The sequence below is a fragment of the Crocuta crocuta genome, unplaced genomic scaffold (genome assembly GCF_008692635.1).
Source record: "Crocuta crocuta isolate KB4526 unplaced genomic scaffold, BGI_CrCroc_1.0 scaffold24, whole genome shotgun sequence".
NCBI classification, from domain to species: Eukaryota; Metazoa; Chordata; class Mammalia; order Carnivora; family Hyaenidae; genus Crocuta; species Crocuta crocuta.
Window position 1 is genome coordinate 15,563,363 of NW_027530974.1, and position 21,463 is coordinate 15,584,825.

Below are 21,463 nucleotides of genomic sequence, written 5' to 3' on the forward strand. Positions count from 1 at the left end.
AGAAAGTGAAACACTTGAACAATAAGAGCTATAAAACACTGGTGAAAGAAATTTAGGAAGACATAAATGGAAAAACATCCCAGGGGCACATGGCTGGCTCAGTGGGTCCAACTCCTGATTTCAGCTCGCCTCATGATCTCACAGTTGGGGAGATCGAGCCCCATGTCAGGCTCCACGCTGTCAGCTTGGGACTCTCTCTCCTCTCTCTCTGCCCCTCCCTTGCTCATGCTCACACGCACACACCCTCTCTCTCAAAATAAATAAACTTAAAAAAAAAAAGCCTTCCGTAAAGTGGATGATTTCAGGATCACCATACAAAAACCAACAGCTTTCCTCTAAATCTGCAACAGTTGGACAAATGTCATTTGTATTTTCTATTTCTAATTTGTCTTTCACAATAGCAACAAAACCTCTAAAAAGAACAGATTTAATACCTGTTCCTGAGGGAGAATATTCTCCCTTCCAGCCCCCAATATAATTTCAATCTGTTTAGCTGAAGTGTAGTGACACACAGTGTTAACTGGTTCCAAGTGTACCGCACAGTGACTCCACAGCTCTGTATGCCATGCAGAGCCTGCCTGAGATTCTCTCTCTCCCTCTCTCTCTGCCCCTCCCCTGCTTGTGCTCAGGTGCACACGCTCTCTCTCTCACACACACACACAATAAAGAAACTTAAAAAAAAAGACATCCCATATTTTTACACTGAAGGAACTAATACTGTTAACACGTCAATACTACCCAAAGTAATCTGCCAATTCAATATAATGCCTTTCAAAAACCAATGACATTTTAGCAGCACTCTCCACAATAGCTAAAACATGGAAAGAGCCTAAGTGTCCATCAACAGATGAATGGATCAAGAAGATGTGGTTTATCTATACGATGGAATACTACATGGCAATGAGAAACAATGAAATCTGGCCATGTGTAGCAACACGGATGGACCTTGAGGGTGTTATGCTGAGCGAAATAAGTCAGGCAGAGAAGGACAAATATCATATGTTTGCACGTATAGGAGGATTAGGAGGAACTTGACGGAGGAACAAGGGGGAGAAGAAGGGCGGAAATGGTGGGGGAAAGGGAGAGAGGCAAACCATGAGAGACTCTTGAATGCTGACAAAAACTGAGGACTGATGGATGTGGGGGGGAGGGGGGATGGGCATAGAGGAGGACACTTGTGGGGATGAGCACTGAGTGTTATGTGGAAAATAATTTGACAATAAACTATTTGTAAAAAAAAAAAACCAATGACATTTTCTCAAAAATAGAAAAATTCATCTTAAAATTCTTATGGAATCTAAAGGGGCCCTTAATAGCCAAAATAATCTTGAAAGGAACAAGAAAGTTGGCGGCTTTACACTTCCTGATTTCAAAACATATCACAAAAAAGTTATCAAATTAGTGTGGTACCAGCATAAAGACAGACATATAGACCAATAGAACAGAAGAGAGAGGCCAGAAATAAACCCTTACATACATGGTCGAATGATTTTCCAAGGTGCCAAGACTACTCAATGGAAAAAGGAAAGTCTCATCAACAGATGGTTTTGGGACAATTGGAGAGACACATGCAGGAAGAATGGAAGTAGACCCTTACCTTACACCATATATAAAAATTAACTCAAAATGGATTAAAGACCTAAAAAGCAAGACCCGGAACTATAAAACTAGAAGAAATCAGAAGGGAAAAAAGCTTCATGATATTGGTCTTGACAACGATTTCCTGGATTTGACAGGCAACAATGGGACTTGACATATGGACTATATTAAACTTAAGAACTTATGTGCACTAAAAAGACACAATCAACAGAGTGAAAGGGCAACTTACAGATTGGTAGAAAATATCTGTCAATCATATATATGATGAGGTTAATATCCAGAATATATAAATATGAACTCCTACAACAACAACAAAAATCAAATAACCTGATTAAAACCCGGGCAAAAAATCTAAATAGATGTTTCTTCAGAGATGATCTACAAATAGCCAACAAGCATATGAAAAGATCTTCAGTGTTACTAATCACTGGAGAAACGTAAATCAAACCACAATGAGATCCACTCACACCCACTAAGATAGGGGCGCCTGGGTGGCTCAGTCAGTTAAACACCCACTAAGAAAGCTACTAGTAGAAAACCAAAATAAACACTGGCGAGAACATGGAGGAAGTGGAATGCCTGTGCACTACAGGTAGGAAATGTAAAATGATCCAGCCGCTGTGGAAAGCAGTTTGGCAGTTCTTCCAAAACATATAAAAACAGAATTCCCATATGACCCAGCAATTCCACTTCTGGGTATATACCTGAAAGAACTGAAAGCAGGGTCTCAGAGATCTGTACAAGCATGTTCCCAGCAGCAGTATTCACAATAGCTTAAGGGTTGAAGCAACCTAAGTGTCCGGTGACAAATAAATAAATGTGGTATATCCATATAGCAGAATATCATGCAGCCCTAAAGAGGGAATATATTCTTTTTTTTTTTTTTTTAAAGTTTTTCTAATGTTTTATTTATTTCTAGGAGANAAGGTGGATGAACCTTGAAGACATGATAAGTGAAACAAGCCAGTCCACAAAAGGACAAAAACGTAGGATTCTACTCATAAGAGAGATTTCTCTCTCTCCCTCTCTTTGCCCCTCTCCACTCGCATGCATACACACACTCTTTCAAAATAAACAACTTTTAAAATCGCTATTCATGAAATATATTTTAAAAATTCAATAGAATAATTTTATATGTAATAATTCCTTATCAAGCTCACTCAAATTAAGAGAGATACTGGCTGAAGTTTGAAAATCTACTAGTATTGACATTTAAACTAGGCATTTAAACACTACTATTTCAATTTTTCTGCCTTTAGGATGCACATATGTACAGGCTGAAATGTTTCTCAGAGCATATTCTCATTTTGCAGTAAATTATACCATAAAACTGCTTCTTATCTCATTCTCTCATTCCTGCCCCAGTTTATCCTATAGGATAAAAAGCAAAAGGGCAACTGCCTAGCTATTGGCAGACATCTGTTAAATATAGTCTGTATAGAAACCATAAAGGAAAAAGAAAACGACTGTGATGTACTTCTACTTGAAGATATGATGCTAACAGCAATGCTACTTTTTTAATACTTACAGAACTTCTTTACCCCCCCAAACCAGGACAGTTTGGGATAATGAGACTAAACAAGGCCATGTCTACAGATTTATATCAGCCACAAATGCTGTGGCTAAGTGTCTAAGAGTGTATCTATAATCACACGGTATTAATTAGACAAAGTAGTCTACGACTTCAATCCATTGCTGACTAATATGCTAGATATGCCACTGTGGGGTCCTTCAGAGGCCTGAATTCTTACGGACTCAATGTAACATGTACAGTATTTCAGATTCTCACTGATCCATTCCACTAACCTAGCAGAAGAAACCCAGACACCCAAAGGCTCACCACCATTAAGACAGTCAACACAATGGGCGCCTGGATAGCTCAGTCAGCTAAGCGTCAGACTCTTGATTTTGGCTCAGGTCATAATCTCACGGTCATGGGATCAAGTCCCATGTCGGGCTCTGTGCTGGGCGTGGAACCTGCTTAAGATTCTCTCTCTCCCTCTCTCTCTGCCCCTCTCCCCATCTCTCTTTCTCTCTCAAAAAAAAAAAAAAATAACAACAACAACAACAATAAAAGCCAACACAAGGCATAAGGCCGCAGACAATGGATCTTAAATGTGCCACAGATTCTTTTTTTTTTAAAACATTATTGAGAAACATAGAGAGATAGAGCCTGAGCAGGGGAGGGGCAGAGAGAGAGGGAGACACAGAATCTGAAGCAAGCTCCAGGCTCTGAGCTGTCAGCACAGAGCCCGACGCGGGGCTCGAACTCACACACCACGAGATCATGACCTGAGCCGAAGTCGGATGCTTAACCGACTGAGCCACCCAGGCGCCCCAATGTGCCACAAATTCTCGGACTGTTCTTACTGCACTGTTCTATTTGAAGAGTGTATAATACTCTCCAGCTCCAGTTACTATTAATATGAAAGTTACATTGGTGAAATTAATATTATGTAAACAACATTCAGGACTGTTATATCGAAATTATTTTAAACTTTCAATAATTCGACATCGCTTTAAGAACAGGTATGTCTAAGTTGTTTTTTGAGAATGCATTGTCAAATTTAAGTGTAATGTTTCAGAGTAAACAAATGGAACTGTTTTATCTAGTAAGATCTATATTCATCACACCAGAGAGTTATCAATGGTACTTTAAGTCACACATTTTGTGATTACAAGTACTGAATAATGCAATCCTGTGAGAAGAGAACTGTGTGGAACTAACAAAATTTAAGATAGGAGCAGGATTCAGATGTAAGATAAGAATAAGATAGGAAATGCTATCAAGTTCCTGAAATTAGTATCTAGACGCTGCTCACAATTTGCTTCTGCACAATTAGAGGAGTTAGGGCAGGAAAGTGGGTGAATTCCTGTGGGAACAGAGAAAACAAGATCAGCCATAGCTGGTTGTCTTTAAAGCTGGGTAATGGGTACACGGGTGTTCTTTGCACTATTCTCTTTATTGTGCAGTTTGAAATCTTCCATAGTAACAGAAGTTTAGAGGTTACTTACAAAGGTATGCATAACATACATATAACATAAGAACTACTGTATGAACTTAATAACCTAATAAATAAAATCTGGGTTAGAACTAACCTTGGCAAACCACTGAATGAAACCCATTAATGAACTCATTAATGAAAATACAAATACACACAAAAAAGAAATGCACAGATGTAAAATGAGAAACACTCTATTTAATCTCACACTTGAACTAAAGTAATTCTTCAAGTTAGTTCATCCTCACAAGCATGCTCCTCAGGTCAGAAGAGAGAGTCAATCACTGTGGATGTGGGCTAGGGAACACAGAAGTTTCTAATGAAAAAGGAGAAGCTGAGGTTCCCTTCAATGTTCAGGGGGGAAAAAATGACAGCAGCACTCAGCTGAGACCTACTAGTAAAGCCTCAAGGTGGTTGTTGGTAGTAATAATTTGAAAGAAATCTGTACAGGTACAGACACTAAAACTTTCTAAGTTATTCTAATAAAAATAAGCACACATTTAAAGATTAAACCAAATCAAGTATTACTAAGAAAACATGGATATGCCATTTCTCCACAGTGAGAATCATTCTTACAGGCCCATTTCACGGTCACTAGGTTTCACTACAAGCAAATCAGGCAGGAAAATACATTACTACATCTACCACAATAGGGCATACACCCACGTCAATTGTTTACACAATACAAGACTTTAACACAGAGTTAGAAAACTTGTATAAGTTAAAACATGTAATGCAAAATATATATATATACAGAAAGAAATATATACAGAGAGATAAACTGGACTTCAACAAAATTAAAAACTTTTGTGCTTCAAAGGACAGCATCAAGGGGCGTCTCTGGGTGGCTCAGTTTGTGAGTCTGAGCCCTTCATTGGGCTCTGTGCTGATGGCACAGAGCCTGCTTAGGATTTTCTGTCTCTCTCTCTGCCCCTCTCTCCTGCTCATGTGCTCTCTCAAAATAAATAAATAAACTTTAAAGGAAAAAAAAAGGACACCACAGAAGGACAATCCACAGAAGGGGGTAAAATATTTGCAAACCCTGCACTGCTAAGGGACTTATATACAGAATATGAAAGGGCTTTTCTAAATCAACAATAGAAAGACAAAGAGCCCAGTAAAAATGGAAAAAACGGTGTGAACAGCCATTTCTCCAAGATACACAAATAGCCAATGAGCACATGGTAAGATGCTCAGTATTATTAGCCATCACAGAAATGCAAATTAAAACCACTACGAGATTATCAATTCAATCTACTAGAAGAGATTTAATGAAAAAAAAAAAAATTAAAGGGGCGCCTGCTGGCTCAGTTGGAAACGCGTGTGGCTCTTGATCTCAGGGTTGTGAGTTCAAGCGCCATGTCGGGTGCACACATTACTAAAAAATAAACTTTTGGGGTGCCAGGGTGGCTCAGCTGGTTGAACATCCAACTCGGTTTCAGTTCAGACCATGATCTCAAGGTTCGCGGAGTTTGAGTCCAACATCAGGCTCTGTACTGACAGCATGGAGCCTGCTCTCTCTCTGCCCCCCTCCCCTGCTGGTATGCACATGCACTCTCTAAATAAACAAACATTTTCTTAAATAAAAAAACCTTAAAAAAATTTAAAAATAGAAAATAAGTATTGGTGAGGGTGTAAAGAAACTGGAATCTTCATATATTGTGGGTGGGAAGCTAAGATGGTATAGCCACTTTAGAAAATAATCATTCCTCAAAACGTTAAAATTACTGTATGACCCAGCAATTCCACTCCTACATGTACACCCAAGAGAAAACACAGCCACACAAAAACCTGCAAATGAATATTCATGGCAGCAGTACTGATAATATTCAAAAAGTGGAAATAACCCCAATGTCCATTAACTGAGCGGATAAGCAAAATAATCCACACCACGGGATACTGCCTGGCAATAAAAAGGAATAAAGTTCTGATGCACACTGTCACACGGATGAACCTTGAAAAACATGCTGAGTGAAGTATTCCAGACACAAAGCATCACATATTCAAGGACTCCATTGATATGAAATGTCCAATACACGCAAATCTATAGAGACAGATCAGTGGTTGTCTGACATGAAGAGTGACTACTCATGAGAACAGGATTGGGGGCGGGGGGAGGGATGGTGAGGAAAACGTCCTAAACCTGACTGTAGTGACGGTTGAACAACTCTCTGAATATATTTAAAACTACTGAATTGTACACGTTTTTTTACGTTTATTTATTTTTGAGAGACACAGTACAAGCAGGGTAGAGGCAGAAAGAAATGGAGCCAAAGAGTCTGAAGCAGGCTCCAGGCTTGGAGCTGTCAGCACAGAGACCGACACAGGGCTCGAACTCACAAGCCGTGAGATCATGACACGAGTCAAAGTCAGAGGTTTAACCGACTGAGCCACCCAGGCGCCTCCTCCATCCCGGTTTTTTAGTATACTTGACAACAGTATGATACTAACTTCAGGTGTACAATATAGTGATTCAACAAGTTTGTTTGCTTTGCTCCCAAGTGTAGCTACTATCTGTCAACACACAACTCTATTACACTATCATGACTGTATTCCCCACGCTGTGCCTTTTATTCCCATGACTTATTCCGTAACTAGAAGCCTGTTACCTCCTACTCCCCTCCCCTCCGGTTCTGTGTATTTATAGTTCTGATTCTGTTTTCTATTTGTTTATTCATTTGTTTTTTAGGCTCCACATGAGTGAGATCATATGGTGTTTGTCCTTCTCATTTCTCTGACTTATTTCACTTAGCATATATACCCTCTAGGTCCATCCATGTTGTTGCAAATGGCACAATCCCCTCTTTTTTAGGGCTGCTTCCTATTCCTGAGTGTGTGTGTGTTCCCCACATCTTCCTCACCCATCTTAGCGCCAGGACCTATTCTAATAGTTTCACATTTACTTTCTTCAAAACAATTTAGGAAGATACTGAGGAGAAAACAGATTCTCTTGTCCAAAGCCACATGACAGTCTGAAAATTCAAACTCCAAGTCTAACACCAGAGATTGCACTCAATGATTTATCAGTCTCCCTTAATAAGCAAAAAAGCTGATAAATAACTCATTTGATCCTGATCATCACCCTCCTCCCACAATTAGATTTACCACAGCCAAGTAATATAAAGATATTTAAAATTAAGGCATGAAAACCTATCACTCGTAACAAAATATTCACATTCTGTGTACCTTCTGTATTACTGACTGTGGGCTCAGGAGTGATTCTCCCATCATGAATATTGGAGCTCTCCTCATCGGCATACATCAGATGATCATCTTCTCTATTTTCTGGCCACTGTGGGACCTCTCGTGCGTCTGTTGAGCAGCTGCACACGTCTTCATTCTTGTTGAAGTATCTCTGTAGCCATCCTGGCACAATATTCTTAACAGATTCTGTAACCCTGCTGAGAATGCCCTGTTGGAGGGAGAAATATATAAGGCAGGTTTAGAGATTTATCTTTTTAAATCGGTACTTACAGAAAGTCATACCAAGCGAAACAACTACTTCCAACAAAGTCTCCTAAAGTTCAGATACTTGAGTTACGCTGACATAATGGTATTCTACAGACATTATGAAATTCCTATTTTTTTCTTTCTTTCATATCCATGAATCAGTTAACTGCCCCAAATGGCCTTATGATTCTGATCTTTAAAAAATTCCAACAGGCAGGGCACCTGGGTGGCTCAGTCAGTTAAGCACCTGACTCTGGATTTCGACTCAGGTAATGATCTCACAGTTTGTGAGATAGAGCCCTGCGTCGGGTTCTGTGCTGACAGCAAAGAGTCTGCTTGGGATTTCTCTCTCTCTCCACCTCTCTCTGCCCCTCCCCTGCTTGCACATGCTCTCTCGCTCTCTGTCTCGCTCTCAAAATGAACACTTAAAAAATACTTTATTGGGGCACCTGGGTGGCTCCGTCGGTTAAGTGTCCAACTTCAGCTCACATCATGATCTCACGATTCAGGAGTTCAAGCCCAAGGTCGGGCTCTGTGCTGACAGCTCAGAGCCTCAAGCCTGCTTCGGGTTCTGTGTCTCCCTCTCTCTCTGCTCCTTCCCCACTTTCTCTCTCTCTTTGTCTCTCTCTCAAAAATAAACATTTTTAAAAAATAATAAGTTTATTTTTTTAAAAAACTCCCAATGGGTCATCAAATAAGCCACATACATTTTAGATTGAGCAATAAGACAATGCACTAAAATGTTATAATCCCAGAGAAAGGCATCCATTTTGATTCCAGCATATTAAAAGCAACACTTCCTTTCCAACCAGAACCTGGCAGAATGGCTTCCTCAAGGAAGGGTGACTAAAAGAAGGGCCATTCTGCCATCAACAAGGTAGTGACCAGAGAATACACCATCAATATTCAAAAGCACATCAATGGAATGAGTTTCAAGAAGAAGTGTGCCCCTAGGGCACTCAGGTCTGGAAACTTGCCATGGAGGAGATGGGAACTCCGGATGTGTGCGCGGACACCAGGCTCACCAAAGGTGTCCAGGCCAAAGAATAAGGAATGCGCCAAACCATACCTGCGTGCAGTTGTCCAGAACACGTACCACGGATGAAGATTCACCAAACAAGCTCTATACACTGGTTATCTACGTTATCTGTCACCACTTTCCAAAATCTACAGACAGTTAATGTGGCTTAGAACTAATTGCTGATGTCAAAGGTATAAAACTGCAAAAAAAGCAACATAATACCTTCAACAGTTTCCACAATTATTTTATTGCACATTAAGAAAAAAGTTTTGAATAAAAATAGGAGTTTTTTTTTTTTTAAGACAGGCAGTAACATAACTAATCCAACATAATAAATTGAATAAATAATCTAAGATTGGGGGCACCTGGCTGGTACAGTCGGTTAAGCATCTGACTCTTGATTTTGGCTCAGGTCATGATCTCACGGTTTGTGAGAGTTTCAACCCTGTGCGGGGCTGTGCGCTAACAGTGCGGAGCCTGCTTGGGATTCTGTCTCCCTTTCACTCTGCCCCTCTCCTGTGAGCATGCATGCATGCTCGCTCTTTCTCTCTCTCTCACAAAAATAATATTCTCTCTCAAAATATTTTTGATGGGAAAATTTTGTTATATCAAATGTTGTCTGAAGATGTGAGGAATTAATTTTATTATGGCAACTTTTANATGCTCGCTCTTTCTCTCTCTCTCAAAATATTTTTGATGGGAAAATTTTGTTATATCAAATGTTGTCTGAAGATGTGAGGAATTAATTTTATTATGGCAACTTTTAAAGGGAGAAAAAAATATGGTATAACGATAGTATTATTAACGTTTACTGTTAATAATAGTAGCTTTGCTATGGGCCAGGCACTGTTCTAAACAGTTTATACATATTAAATGTAATCCTCACAATAATTTTGTGAAGCTGGTATTAATAATGTCACTTTACAGATGAAGAGAGGCAGTGTAGTTTAAGATACCTAAGGTACAAACACAACTACTACAATGCGAAAAGATGGGCTTTGGGACTGATAGGACCTAGGATAAATTGTGAGTACTTCCCAGGACTTTGATTTACTCTAGGTAAAATAACAGTAACACCCCCTCCTACCCTTACCTGAGAGAGAACTATAATGAAAATCAAATGAAATAAAGTGAAAGTACTTCACAACTTACAAAATAGAACAGAAACATATACTGATAATTTTATTACTAACAAGGAAGAAAAAACTAGCAGAAACAAACTGGGGTGAGATAACCAATTTTAGGCAACAATTTCTTTCATAAAGCAGCCTTTGGAGGGGTTCAGAGAAAGAATCACAGGAGGAAAAAACATGAATTGGCAGGTACAAAAAACAACAGTTAATAAGGCAGAATATATAAATCTACTCTGAAAGCTAACCCAAGACAGAGAGGCCTGGAAAAACCCTGTCAACAGAAAAGACTGATGCAGACACCGTGACAGTATTTTCTCTTCTGTTTGAAAGGTGTAGCTAACAACTGGGAAATATGTAATTATTTTTCCATGTAGTCTCCAAACAGAAATTTTGAACCCATCTACAACAATGCAAGCCCTCCAGTAACACAGGAAGCCAACGGCCCTATAAAATACTTACTACTGAGAAACACAGATTCGCTCACAGATTCGCTCTTCCCCTTCTCAGGGCTGTTACACAGTGTTAGTGACTTCAGAAGGGTTATATATCTACATCCAGGATTTATACATACATAAATATACATAATATTTACTAGTTTACTTATCTATGCTTCAATATTTACCACTTCCTTATATATTTCTAAAGATTTGAAAGTGCTTACAAAATATAAATATAACGCTGTTTAAATAAGACTTAAACAAAAGGCACATACCTGAAATGAAGCAGTAAGTTAGCTGAAGCAATGATAGCAAGGATTTAACGTAGAAGAAGTTTGTGAATTTCTAAGGTGTTAGGCTACTAAAAATACCAGAGATCCTCTGTGATCCCTACTCACTTAAGGAGGCAAGTACGGGGGCGCCTGGGTGGCTCAGTTGATTAAGCATCCAACTCCAGCTCAGGGAATGATCTCACCGTTCCTGAGTTCAAGCCCCGAGTTAGGCTCCACACTGACAGTGCCCGGAGCCTGCTTGGGATTCTCTCTCTTTCTCTCTCTCTCAAGATAAATAAATTTTTAAAAATTTTTTAAAAAGGAGGCAAGTACAGAACAACGTAACATTACACCATACTTCACCAAAGATCCCTTGTATGGCAGCATTACATACTGTGGAGAATAATCAGCAAAACTGAAGTCAAAATGGATAAAATAAAGCTCATTCACTAAAGCTCATACTTTGCTGAGATCCTTCTCTTGTTCTAAACTAAAATTTAACCAATGTGTCTAGTCACAGCCCACAACAGCTTTAGGATTAAGAACATTACAGTGAGGGAGAGCTTGCGGATGACGAGCGGACAGCATGAAGAGCTGGTCAGAAACAAGAAACACAGGTGATAAAACCGGCCCGGAATCATCATTAAAAACCAGCGTCCCTAACTTCAATATATCTCTGTAGGGTAAATGACCCCGAAGGCAACAAGAAAAATCAGGCTCAGTGTATTTGTGGTTCCCAAAGTGTGGTCCCCTCACTGGGAATGTCAGCATCACCTCATGCCCTGCCCAGCCCCGCTAAACTCAGAAGCAGGGCCCCCGTTTTAACAAACCCTGCCAACTAAGTCTAAGGTATGCTACAGTTTGAGAACCACCATTCCAGTTAAAGACAGTAGGAAATTAGATGCGTTTCAAGAAATTACAATACATTTTAGGGAAAAGGTCTCTTTGTTAAGAGGGGAATAAAGAGTGCATATACTTGTCCGAACAGTTATCTAGAAAACATATGTGGAGCACTAGTCACAGAAAAATTAAAATTTATCATAAGATATTTTAAAATTAATCAGAGAAACAAATCTTACAATGGACTGTGAACATAATGCAACTTATTTCTAGAACTATGTCCCCAGTCATTCCCCAAGTATAGCCATGGTTATGTCTTCTATTATTAATGGTTTTCTTTCTATCCATTCATTTCTCCAAAATAAATTCAGCTCTTCCTACACAATAAAATCTATCCAATCACAGATGTGAAGCTGTACTGGTCTTCACTTGCTCTTCCCTCACTCATTCTTGATGGGCTGTCCCACCAAACTGGCTTCTGGTAGGAATGGCCCATGAGAGACTAGGGGATACTAGGTATTAATGGAATGGAGAGAAGACACGTCTTTCTTGAGCTCTCTCTGATCAAGGGCCCCGTCTCTAAAACTGCAGCTCCAGCCAGGTGGGCCCCCCTGCACCCCAGGTACCCCATTTCTTCCTTAATCCCGCCAGTCCTCAGGAGAGCAGCCTCCCACTACTGATGTTTCCAGCATTTACCTCTTTTAACCACCCACATATCTCGAAGTAGACTCTTAAAGATATTTCAGTTGAACATCTGGAGTGAACGGTTTCTTGCAGTGTCCCTAACTGATAAAGCAACGCTACTTGTTTGTTTTTTTTCTAATGAACATGAAAACGAAAAAGTCCATGTAGCCTTATCAACAAAGGAACACACACACACACACACACACACACACAGCACTTGGGGAAGCACTCCTAATACTCAAAAGTTACATCCAATCTTTATCTCTGTAAAGTACTTGAGACTGTCATCCAACTTATACAGGTAAACGCAGACATTAGTTTGTTCATTCAATTCCTTCAATCAGTACTTACAGACCGCACACTACATGTCAGGCAAGGAACGAGAACACAAGTCCCTGCTCTCTGGGAACTTATATTCTAAGTTTGGGAGACAGGCAAGTAAATATGAAAACATAATATGGAGATTCCATGCTATGAGCAAAAATAAAGCAGCGAAGCAAAATGGGACAGGTATTTTATAGACGCAAAAGCCTAGCCATGCAAACTTCTAATGAACTACGATCGAGTGAACAAAAAGTGCAGTCTTAAATATAGTACTGTCCTCGGCACATGTCTTCTCAATTTCCGGTAAACTTATTAATGAATACAAAATCTAGTAAGCCTTAAGTAACTATTTAAATCTTTTAAAATTCCTCCTTAATCGTGTGTGTGTGCACGTGTATGTGTGAGAATCCATGTGCAATCTCTTGTTCTGCAGCTTACACATCTAGTCACTAGAAAAGGACTAAGACAATGGATCTCAAATTACAGTTTTCAAACCAGCAGCACTGGAGTCACCTCTGAGCAAGTCAGAAATGCAAATGTGCTTTCACAAGCTCCGGAGGTGAGCCTTATGCAAATTAAATAAAGCCTGAGAACCAGGGTACTAAAATCATCTAAAACTCAAAGACTGTGTTCCCAACTAAGGCCATAGTAAACCTAAATGGCCTGTAAGCTGAACTACAATATAAAGTTTTACCTAATAGACCATCCTGTGTCCATGAATATCATTATCAAGTATTACTATCGTATAATTATACCAGTTTTATCAACCTCTACCTTATACTATCAACTCTGAAAATCAAACAAAGAGGAAACATAAAAGTCCGCCTTTGCATCTATTTTATTTCCACTGTTAAAGACTTCTTCTAACAACTTCTTTACAGTTAATAACCAAATATCAGATATTAGAGTTTTTAGAAACTGCTAGGGAAAATATAAATCTGATTCGGCACAGAAGTGGAGAGACTATACAGAGCTAAGGGACTCTGTCTATCAGAGTGGGAGAGATACTTTCCTGCCTGGCAATTTTTGTTTTAAGAGTTTTGAAGTACTAGCCAGGGGCTCCTTGGCGGGGGGGTTTAGTCAGTTAAACGTCCAACTCTTGGTTTCAGCTCAGCCTTTATTGCTAATACTTGTCGCTGACTTTTACGGAGTTTTCTTTCAGGGTACTGAACTCCTTCCTGTGTCACCAGGTTCTCTTTTCCAAACTTTCTTGAAAGTCTTAGTTCATAGTGTCCCTGTTTTCCCCCTTGCTCCCTCCGAGCCCAAATGAAGAACAAGGGCTGAAGAACAAGGGCTGAGGAACCCAAGACTCCACAAAACTTAAAGAATATCTAATTATATGGGGCACCTGGGTGGCTCTGTCGGTTAAGCATCTGACTTCTGCCCAGGTCATGATCTCATGGTTCATGAGTTCAAGCCCTGCATCGGGCTCTGTGCTGACAGCTCGGAGCCTGGAGCCTGCTTTGGATTCTGTGTCTCCCTCTCTGTCCCTTCCCCACTAGCACTCTGTCTCTATCTCTCAAAAATAAATGTTAAAAAAATAAATAAAGAGTATCAGCATCTGAAACACTAAATGGTAAAAATCTAGATGCCATTACAACCCTTCAGTTATTTCCAGTTTTTTAATGTATCTATTCTAACAATACTAAATTTTAACAATGCCTCTCTATTATAACTTTAACACTCAGTTATTTCCATGAGGGGGAAAAAAAGTAATGAAGTGTTCAAACTCTAATGTGGTTATACTGAATCTGGTTTCAGTAACCTGAATTTAATCTTCAAATCTAAGCTGTGATTTGTCCCATTTTACAACCCACAGATAGTCATTCAGCAGCCAAGGTTTCCCTATCCACAGTCCAAATCCTTCTAGCCACTTAAAATCCACACTTTTCATTTCTCTTCTCAACTTCAAGAGATGAAGCCAAAAAAAACATGAGCATAAAAATTATTCTGACTAAAAAAAATTTTTAACTACAATTGGCCACAAATTTCATCCTTCTTCAAAGGTCTGCTCTTATGCAGCAAGGAAAAATATGACCTGGCATAGTCTCTTATTTTTAGTTATCCACATTAGAGAGGCGGCATTAATAGATAATTAACAGTAATCAAACAAGAACAAGAAAAGGAATCCCTAAAAGATTTTTCAAACTAGCCATAGAAGACCCAATAAAGACCAAAGGAGTTTAACTCACTAAAAGTTATGTACAAGATATTGTCACTTTTCTTAAATAATCTATTTGAAAACGGGATTTAAGAGTTTATTTCTTAAATCACACTATGAAAAAGATAAGCAAAATCAAACTGAAACATCTATACACAGGAAAGGCATTCTACCATCCTGTTTCTGATAGCAAACAGAGTCAATTGTATCTTGTGGCAAGACTTTAAACCAGGCCACCCAACACAGAAGAATCTTAAAAATATATTACAACCAGGACCATAAGCTAAGTAGCTACAAATAAAACCATTTTGGAAAACACAAGGTCATTACATCTTCCTAATAACATTCTGTGCCTAAAGAAAATGGTTTTAATTAGTAACATCAGACCAAAGTCTTCATTTTACTTCAAACTAATAAATAACTGCCTCATCAGGAGACTTTCTAGGATATGGAGATAACCCCTGGGCTTTGCTGTCATTTATCTTATTAAAAACATTGGTAAGTGAATTGATAAAATATCACACAGAAGGGCCTCTCATCACAAACAAAAACCTACTATGCACTAAACAACTTAATACTTAGGTTTATTCTCCTACGCACTTAAATGACTGGCATTTCTATGAAGACAATATGTTCAAAAATAAGTACTCAAAAGGTAAGTTTAAGTTTGGCATCATCACCTAGTAAACAAGTCCCTAAATCCAATAAAAGCCTATAAAAGATTGAGCTTGGGTACATAAAGGAAACAACCCTACTGCCTACTAAAAGGGAGCAAAATTTAAAGACAAACACTTAAATCAAAAGGGTGTGTTTAGGGGCACCTGGGTGGCTCAGTGGATTGAGAGCCCCACTCTTGCTTCTGGCTCAGGTCATTATCTGTTTCTGGGATCCAGTCCCACATTGGGCTCTGCGCCAACAGTGCAGAACCTGCTTGGGATTCTCTGTCCCCTTTCTCTCTACCCCTCCCCTGCTTGCTCTCTCTCTCTCAGAAATAAATAAATCTTTAAAAAAAAAAAAAAAAAAAGGCTGTATTTAATCACAACAATTTCAAATGAGTCCTTATATATGCCAGGCCCTGCTCTAAGAGGTTTACTCATCTCATTTAACCCTCACAACAATTTTCACCTTACAGATGCATAAACTAAGCAGAGAGAATTTAAATAACCTGTCCAAATCCTGGCAGAACGGGATTCAAACCCAGATGCTCTGATTCCATTAGAGTACATTTTTTCCCTATCAACTATTTCCAGTTCTGTTTCCACTGATAGTATTTAACATCTAAGATAAAGCAGTAAAGATAAAATTAAAGTCAAAACTACTTAGTGCATTCTATAGTAAGTATTCAATGTCGAAATATCCTTCCTTCTCAAAACTGAGAATATTCTTTAGCCATCAGATCCCAAGTAGGACATACGTGGGAGGAAGTGGGGCATACCTGGGATAAAGTATCATACAGAAACTATCAAACAAAAAAACCTAAAGAATCACATGAACCAAGCATGGTCTGTGGGCCAAATTCAGCTCTCAGGCTGTTTTTATACAAGCCCCAGGCTAAGAATGATTTTTACATTTTTTTAAAGGGTTGTAAAAACAAAAACAAACAACTTGTGGCAACAAAGCCTAAAACACTTACTGTTTGGCCCTTTACAAAAAAAAGTTTGCAGACTCCTGATTTAAGCTACTAAATAAATAAAGGCGCCCCCTCCTTTTTCTAAAATAGCTAAATGCAAAAACTTGTTGGAAGACAAGCTATATCCAGCTGGATAAAATGAGGAGCTTCCCACAGCTCCAAACCAGAAGACAAAAACTCTAAAGCACACCTCCGGAAGAAAAGGGCAAAATTAAGTAGTTCCCTCTCACCAGAAGGTGGCAGTACATTCTTCCAGAGACAAGGTTCAGGTTTGCCCACGGGCTCCTGTTTTTTGTGGTTACTACTAAGAAAAACTTGATCTCTCCACAGCGGACTTCCTGGGCCTGACAATCTGCACAAGAAGTAGGAAAGGAGACTGACGAGGTGACAAGAGCTAACCACATCTTCTTTTAGGGACCTGCTCACTCCCAACTAGAAAAATTGACACCATTTCCTTAATGCATCTGGGCTGAGTTAAGGGGGAGGACAGAAGGCAAGTGAAAATGATCGACTTACATTATTCAGGGCTGTTCTTCATTTTTGCTTCTACAATTATTTAAGTTACTACCCTTCAGTTAGTGGAGTCAGACAACGGATTTCTGTCTCCAAACTTCAAGCAAGATGGCATTTTAAAGATCAGAAGTTAAAAGGAAAAAATATAATCTTTAGATGTATCTCAGCAGAACTAACCCAGAAGTCAAAACAGGAAATTACAAGTCAGACCAACACACGCAAAAGTTGCAGGTACTGCATGACCGCACAAGCTAATGGGCCCGCCAGGCGATGGCACACGGCCATGAACTAACAGTGCCAGACCTCGCGTTCTTATTCCAACCCTCTACCTACCACACAACCAAAAACTTCATTTGTGCCCAGAAATCCGTGGACATTTAATCAAATAACATTAGTATGAAACATGCCATGTCATGAAGCTCCTTGCTATTCATGATGACTCAGCAGCTGCTGCAAAACATAGAGGTGACAACGTAAGACAGCAGACAGCTAGCAGGCAGCCTACAAGTCCATGAAAGTTCCAGTAAGAACTAAGGACAGTTTTTATTTTAAGATTTTTTTAAGTGAGCATTTCTTGTATACTCCTGCATACTTTTCTTTGGTAGTTTCTGCCAATATCAACTAACACCTGCAGTGTTGACCAAGAAACCCCCAAACACCTTTAATCCCAATCCAAACGCTAGTATGTATTTTCTTTTTCAATTAAATGGCTAGAGCAAGGGGAGCCTGGGTGGCTCAGTCGATTAAGCATCGGACGTCGGCTCAGGTCATGATCTCCCAGCTTGTGAGTTAGAGCCCTGCATCAGGCTCTGTGTTGACACCTCAGAGCCTGGGGCCTGCTTCTGATTCTGTTTCTCCTTCTCTCCCTGCCCCTCCCCCACTCATGCTTTGGCATGCTCTCTCCTCCTCTCTCTCTCAAATATACATAAAGATTAAAAAAAAATTTTAATGGGTAGGGCAAAAAGCTGGCATTACTTTACATACAGGGAAATGATAAATTATCAAAATCTAAAACAAAACTACATGACCTAAAATCATATCCGCTCTAAGACAATCTGGATGATAGGTATTAGGCTGTTAAAGCACCATGTCCCCCAAATTAGTTTATGTTAAGTCCATTTAAATATAAGCTGTGATTGTGACTTCTGCCACCTGGAATATATTAGCTCCTTTCTAAACTCTGTCCAGATCATCCAATACTTGTACTTAAAACATCTCATTTTTTATGTAGTAACTTTCTTGTAAGACGATCTAAGCACTCAAAGACATTTATTCTTCAAGAGAAACAGAAAGCATTTGTGTCTAACTTCCATTCTACCAAAAGATTAGGTTAAATAGCCAGGCATGTGACCTGAATTCTAATCTTAAGTTTGCCTGCAAGTGCCTCTGTTTCTCACAAAGAAATCTAAAAACTGGCTTTTTCTGTATACATCTGGGGGAAACCTAGTGGGAGGTAAAAGTAATGTTAAGACTTCTAACCATTAGCTACTTAATACTATAACCCACAATTTTTACTATTAAAATATTTCCCCCAAATTTTACTTTTAAATTGTTTTTTAATGATACAATTTAACATGATCACCAAACATGTTAAATTACTCAATACCATCATCATCCAGAATAAAGCAATCTAGGAATTGTACCTTTAACAGGATGCAACAAGTTATCAGACCCTTTTGCCATACTTTTAACAACCTTAAGACACACACTTACCTGCACCTTAGCCTCACTGCCAAGTTTTATAAATGACTTTTATTAAAATACTTTTTTTTTTTTAACATTTTCCTACTCCATTCCCATAATAAACAAGTTTGGTTTAAGTCCTATTTTCTCAAAATCAAATGTCTCATTTACAATTAGGATAAACTCCTTTTCATAATTTCAAACACCTATTGAGTGCACAAGGTGGTTAATCAGAAGACCACCACCAACATTCCTGGGTGTCAAAAGTACCTAAACTTCTAGAATACGCCCCGTAATATTAAAATATTTCGTGCATGAGGTCAGAACTGGAGTCCCGGTCAACTGTACGTAACAGCCAATTCTGGCCTCCAAAATAANCCAGCGCACGGGCCTCCAGCCACATCTTTCCCTTTCTCCCTCGAGAGGACGTGAGTAATAACCTCACACCCCCCGATCCCCGCCAAAACCGAAAGAAATGCGCGCAACGTGGGCCTGGGATCTCCGTTCCCGCCCTGCGCCTGTCTGGGGAAGCCCCCGGCCCCCACGATCGCGCAGAGGCGGCCCGAACCACACGTGTGCGCCGCAAGAGACGGGCCTGGCGCAGCCCACTTCCCGTCGCCACCCCGGCGGCCCGAGAGCCCGCCGCCGGGCCCAGGCCTTCCCTCAGGCCCCAGCGTCCGCTCCACGTGGGGCACCAGGGCCCCTCGCCGCCAGGTCCCGACCCGCCGTCACACCGCCGCGTCAGGGTCCCCTACCTGGTGCTGCTGTCGCCCCTGCTGGTAAGGCTTAATTGGCCCCTGGTGGCAACGCCGCGTCCGGATCTTGCCGCCACCGCCCCCTCCTATTCCTCCGGCTNGCGCCTATTGCCGCTGCTAAGGCCGCCGCCGCGGTCGCGAGCCAGAACGCCGTCACTCGTCGGCGCCCGACGCGTTTGCATCATCACTCTGCGACCGAATGATAGGCGAAGAGGAAGGGAGGGCCCGCCGAGCCCGCGCTCTCGGCCGCGCGGCACGCCGGGAAGCGTAGTCCCGCGGAGGAGCGACGGGACGACGCGGGAGCAGAGCCGCAGGTCGCCGCAGAGGCACAAAGCCGCGGGCTCCGTCCTTTTCATTGCTCCGAGCTGTAAATTTACACCTGGACAGAGGCATTTAACGTAAAAACAATCGCCTCTTTTCATTCTGCTTCCCCATGGTTGGGGAAGCGGGTAGAAAGTCAACAGAGTAAAATCGGAGACAGGAGCTGATCATATTTAAAAAAAATTTTTTTTTTAATGGTCGAAAATACAATGTTCCTGATCTTTAAGCCTACAGCAGAATTTTAAAATGTATACGGTTTCATTAGTGTGCCATTAACACGTAAGGGCTTTGCTGTCAAACACAAGGACTAGAATTCTGGCTCCACCGCTCTCTAGCTTGACCTTGCAGAAGTCAAAACTTTCTGAGCCTTGGCTTCTTCCTCCCTAAAATGGGAACTATAAAATCCGCCTTATAGAGCTGTTGTGATCGTATATGTAGACTACGTAGTATCTGTCCTGGTAGACAAGAACTGCAATAAATGGTTACAATTATCACCCATAAGCAGGCAGCTCACATTAGACGTAAGTGGTAGGTTACCAGTAATAAAAGTATATATTGCTCTAAATAGAACGCATTATATTTAGGAAAGTGAGCAAATGAGCTAGGATCAAAGGCTGAACCCACAAAGAATAGAGATTATAGGAATTGATGGTTAGAAAGAGCTTGTTGGGGGTGCCTGGGTGGCCCAGTGAGTTAGGCCTCGCACTTTGGCTGAGGTCACGGTCTCGCAGTTCTTGAGTTCCAGCCTGGCATCCCCCATGTGGCTCTGTGCTGTCTGCTCAGAGCCTGGACCTGCTTCAGATTCTGTGTCTCCCTCCCTCTGCCCCTCCCCTAATTGTGCTCGCGCTCACTCGCGCTCTCTCTCTCTCACACACAGAAATAAACATTTAAAAAAGGAGAGGGCTAGGGGGAGGGTGGGGAGAGGAGAGGAGGAAGGAAGGAAAGAAAAAGAGAAAGAGAAAGAAAAAGAAAGAACGGGCTTTTTGGTCATGTGGTCCAGCCCCCATATTCAGCCCACCAGGCAGGGTTCAGAGCATTCAGGTGGCGTGTCTGAAGACACTCAGCCCCAAGGAACCCAAAGCCACAACTATAACCCAACTTTCTGAGTGGAGACAAGAAAACAAATGAGTAGGGGGGGAAATCTGCTGTAAAACAAACAAACAAAACAAAACAAAACAGATTTAGTGTTGCACTTGAGAGAATTGATCTTAAAGGTGGTAAGTTTTAGAGTCAGACTTAATTTCAAATCTATCACTTACTAGCTGTGTAGCTTTGGGGGAGTTACTGATCCTCTTTCTAAGCTTCAGTTTCCTCATCTGCAAATAGATGAATATTTACCTCAACAGGTTGATGGTTCTAATGAAAGGATTAATATATATAGCTCATAATAACTACTTATAGAAAGCATGTAATATCCAGCTATCAAATACAAATTAACTCTAGAACGTTCATACCATTTCCATTACGAAACTGCACAATTCAAGTCACTCTTAAAAATCATGTAAGTCAAATTGTGAAAGCCAACTTACAGTACCTTGGATTTTGTAGTACCTTTCAGCACCTAAAGAAACAGGCTGTATCAGGCATTGGTTTATAGAGCCAATGGCTCTCAGTGGCACCTCTGACCATAATCACCAA

The 21,463-nt window shown here is 40.4% G+C and overlaps 1 protein-coding gene across 1 annotated transcript in view; it reads right to left on the minus strand.

Moving 5' to 3' along the window:
* NUP153 (nucleoporin 153) overlaps positions 1-19,860 on the minus strand; it is a 74,210-nt gene extending 54,350 nt beyond the window's left edge. The window contains exons 1-3 of the mRNA XM_077769987.1: positions 19,693-19,860; positions 19,505-19,609; positions 7,788-8,013 (exon numbers count right to left, since the gene is read on the minus strand). Coding sequence (XP_077626113.1) covers positions 7,788-8,013; positions 19,505-19,609; positions 19,693-19,860 — 499 coding nt within the window. The remainder of the gene's footprint in view (positions 1-7,787; positions 8,014-19,504; positions 19,610-19,692) is intronic.
* Positions 19,861-21,463: the final 1,603 nt, after the last annotated feature.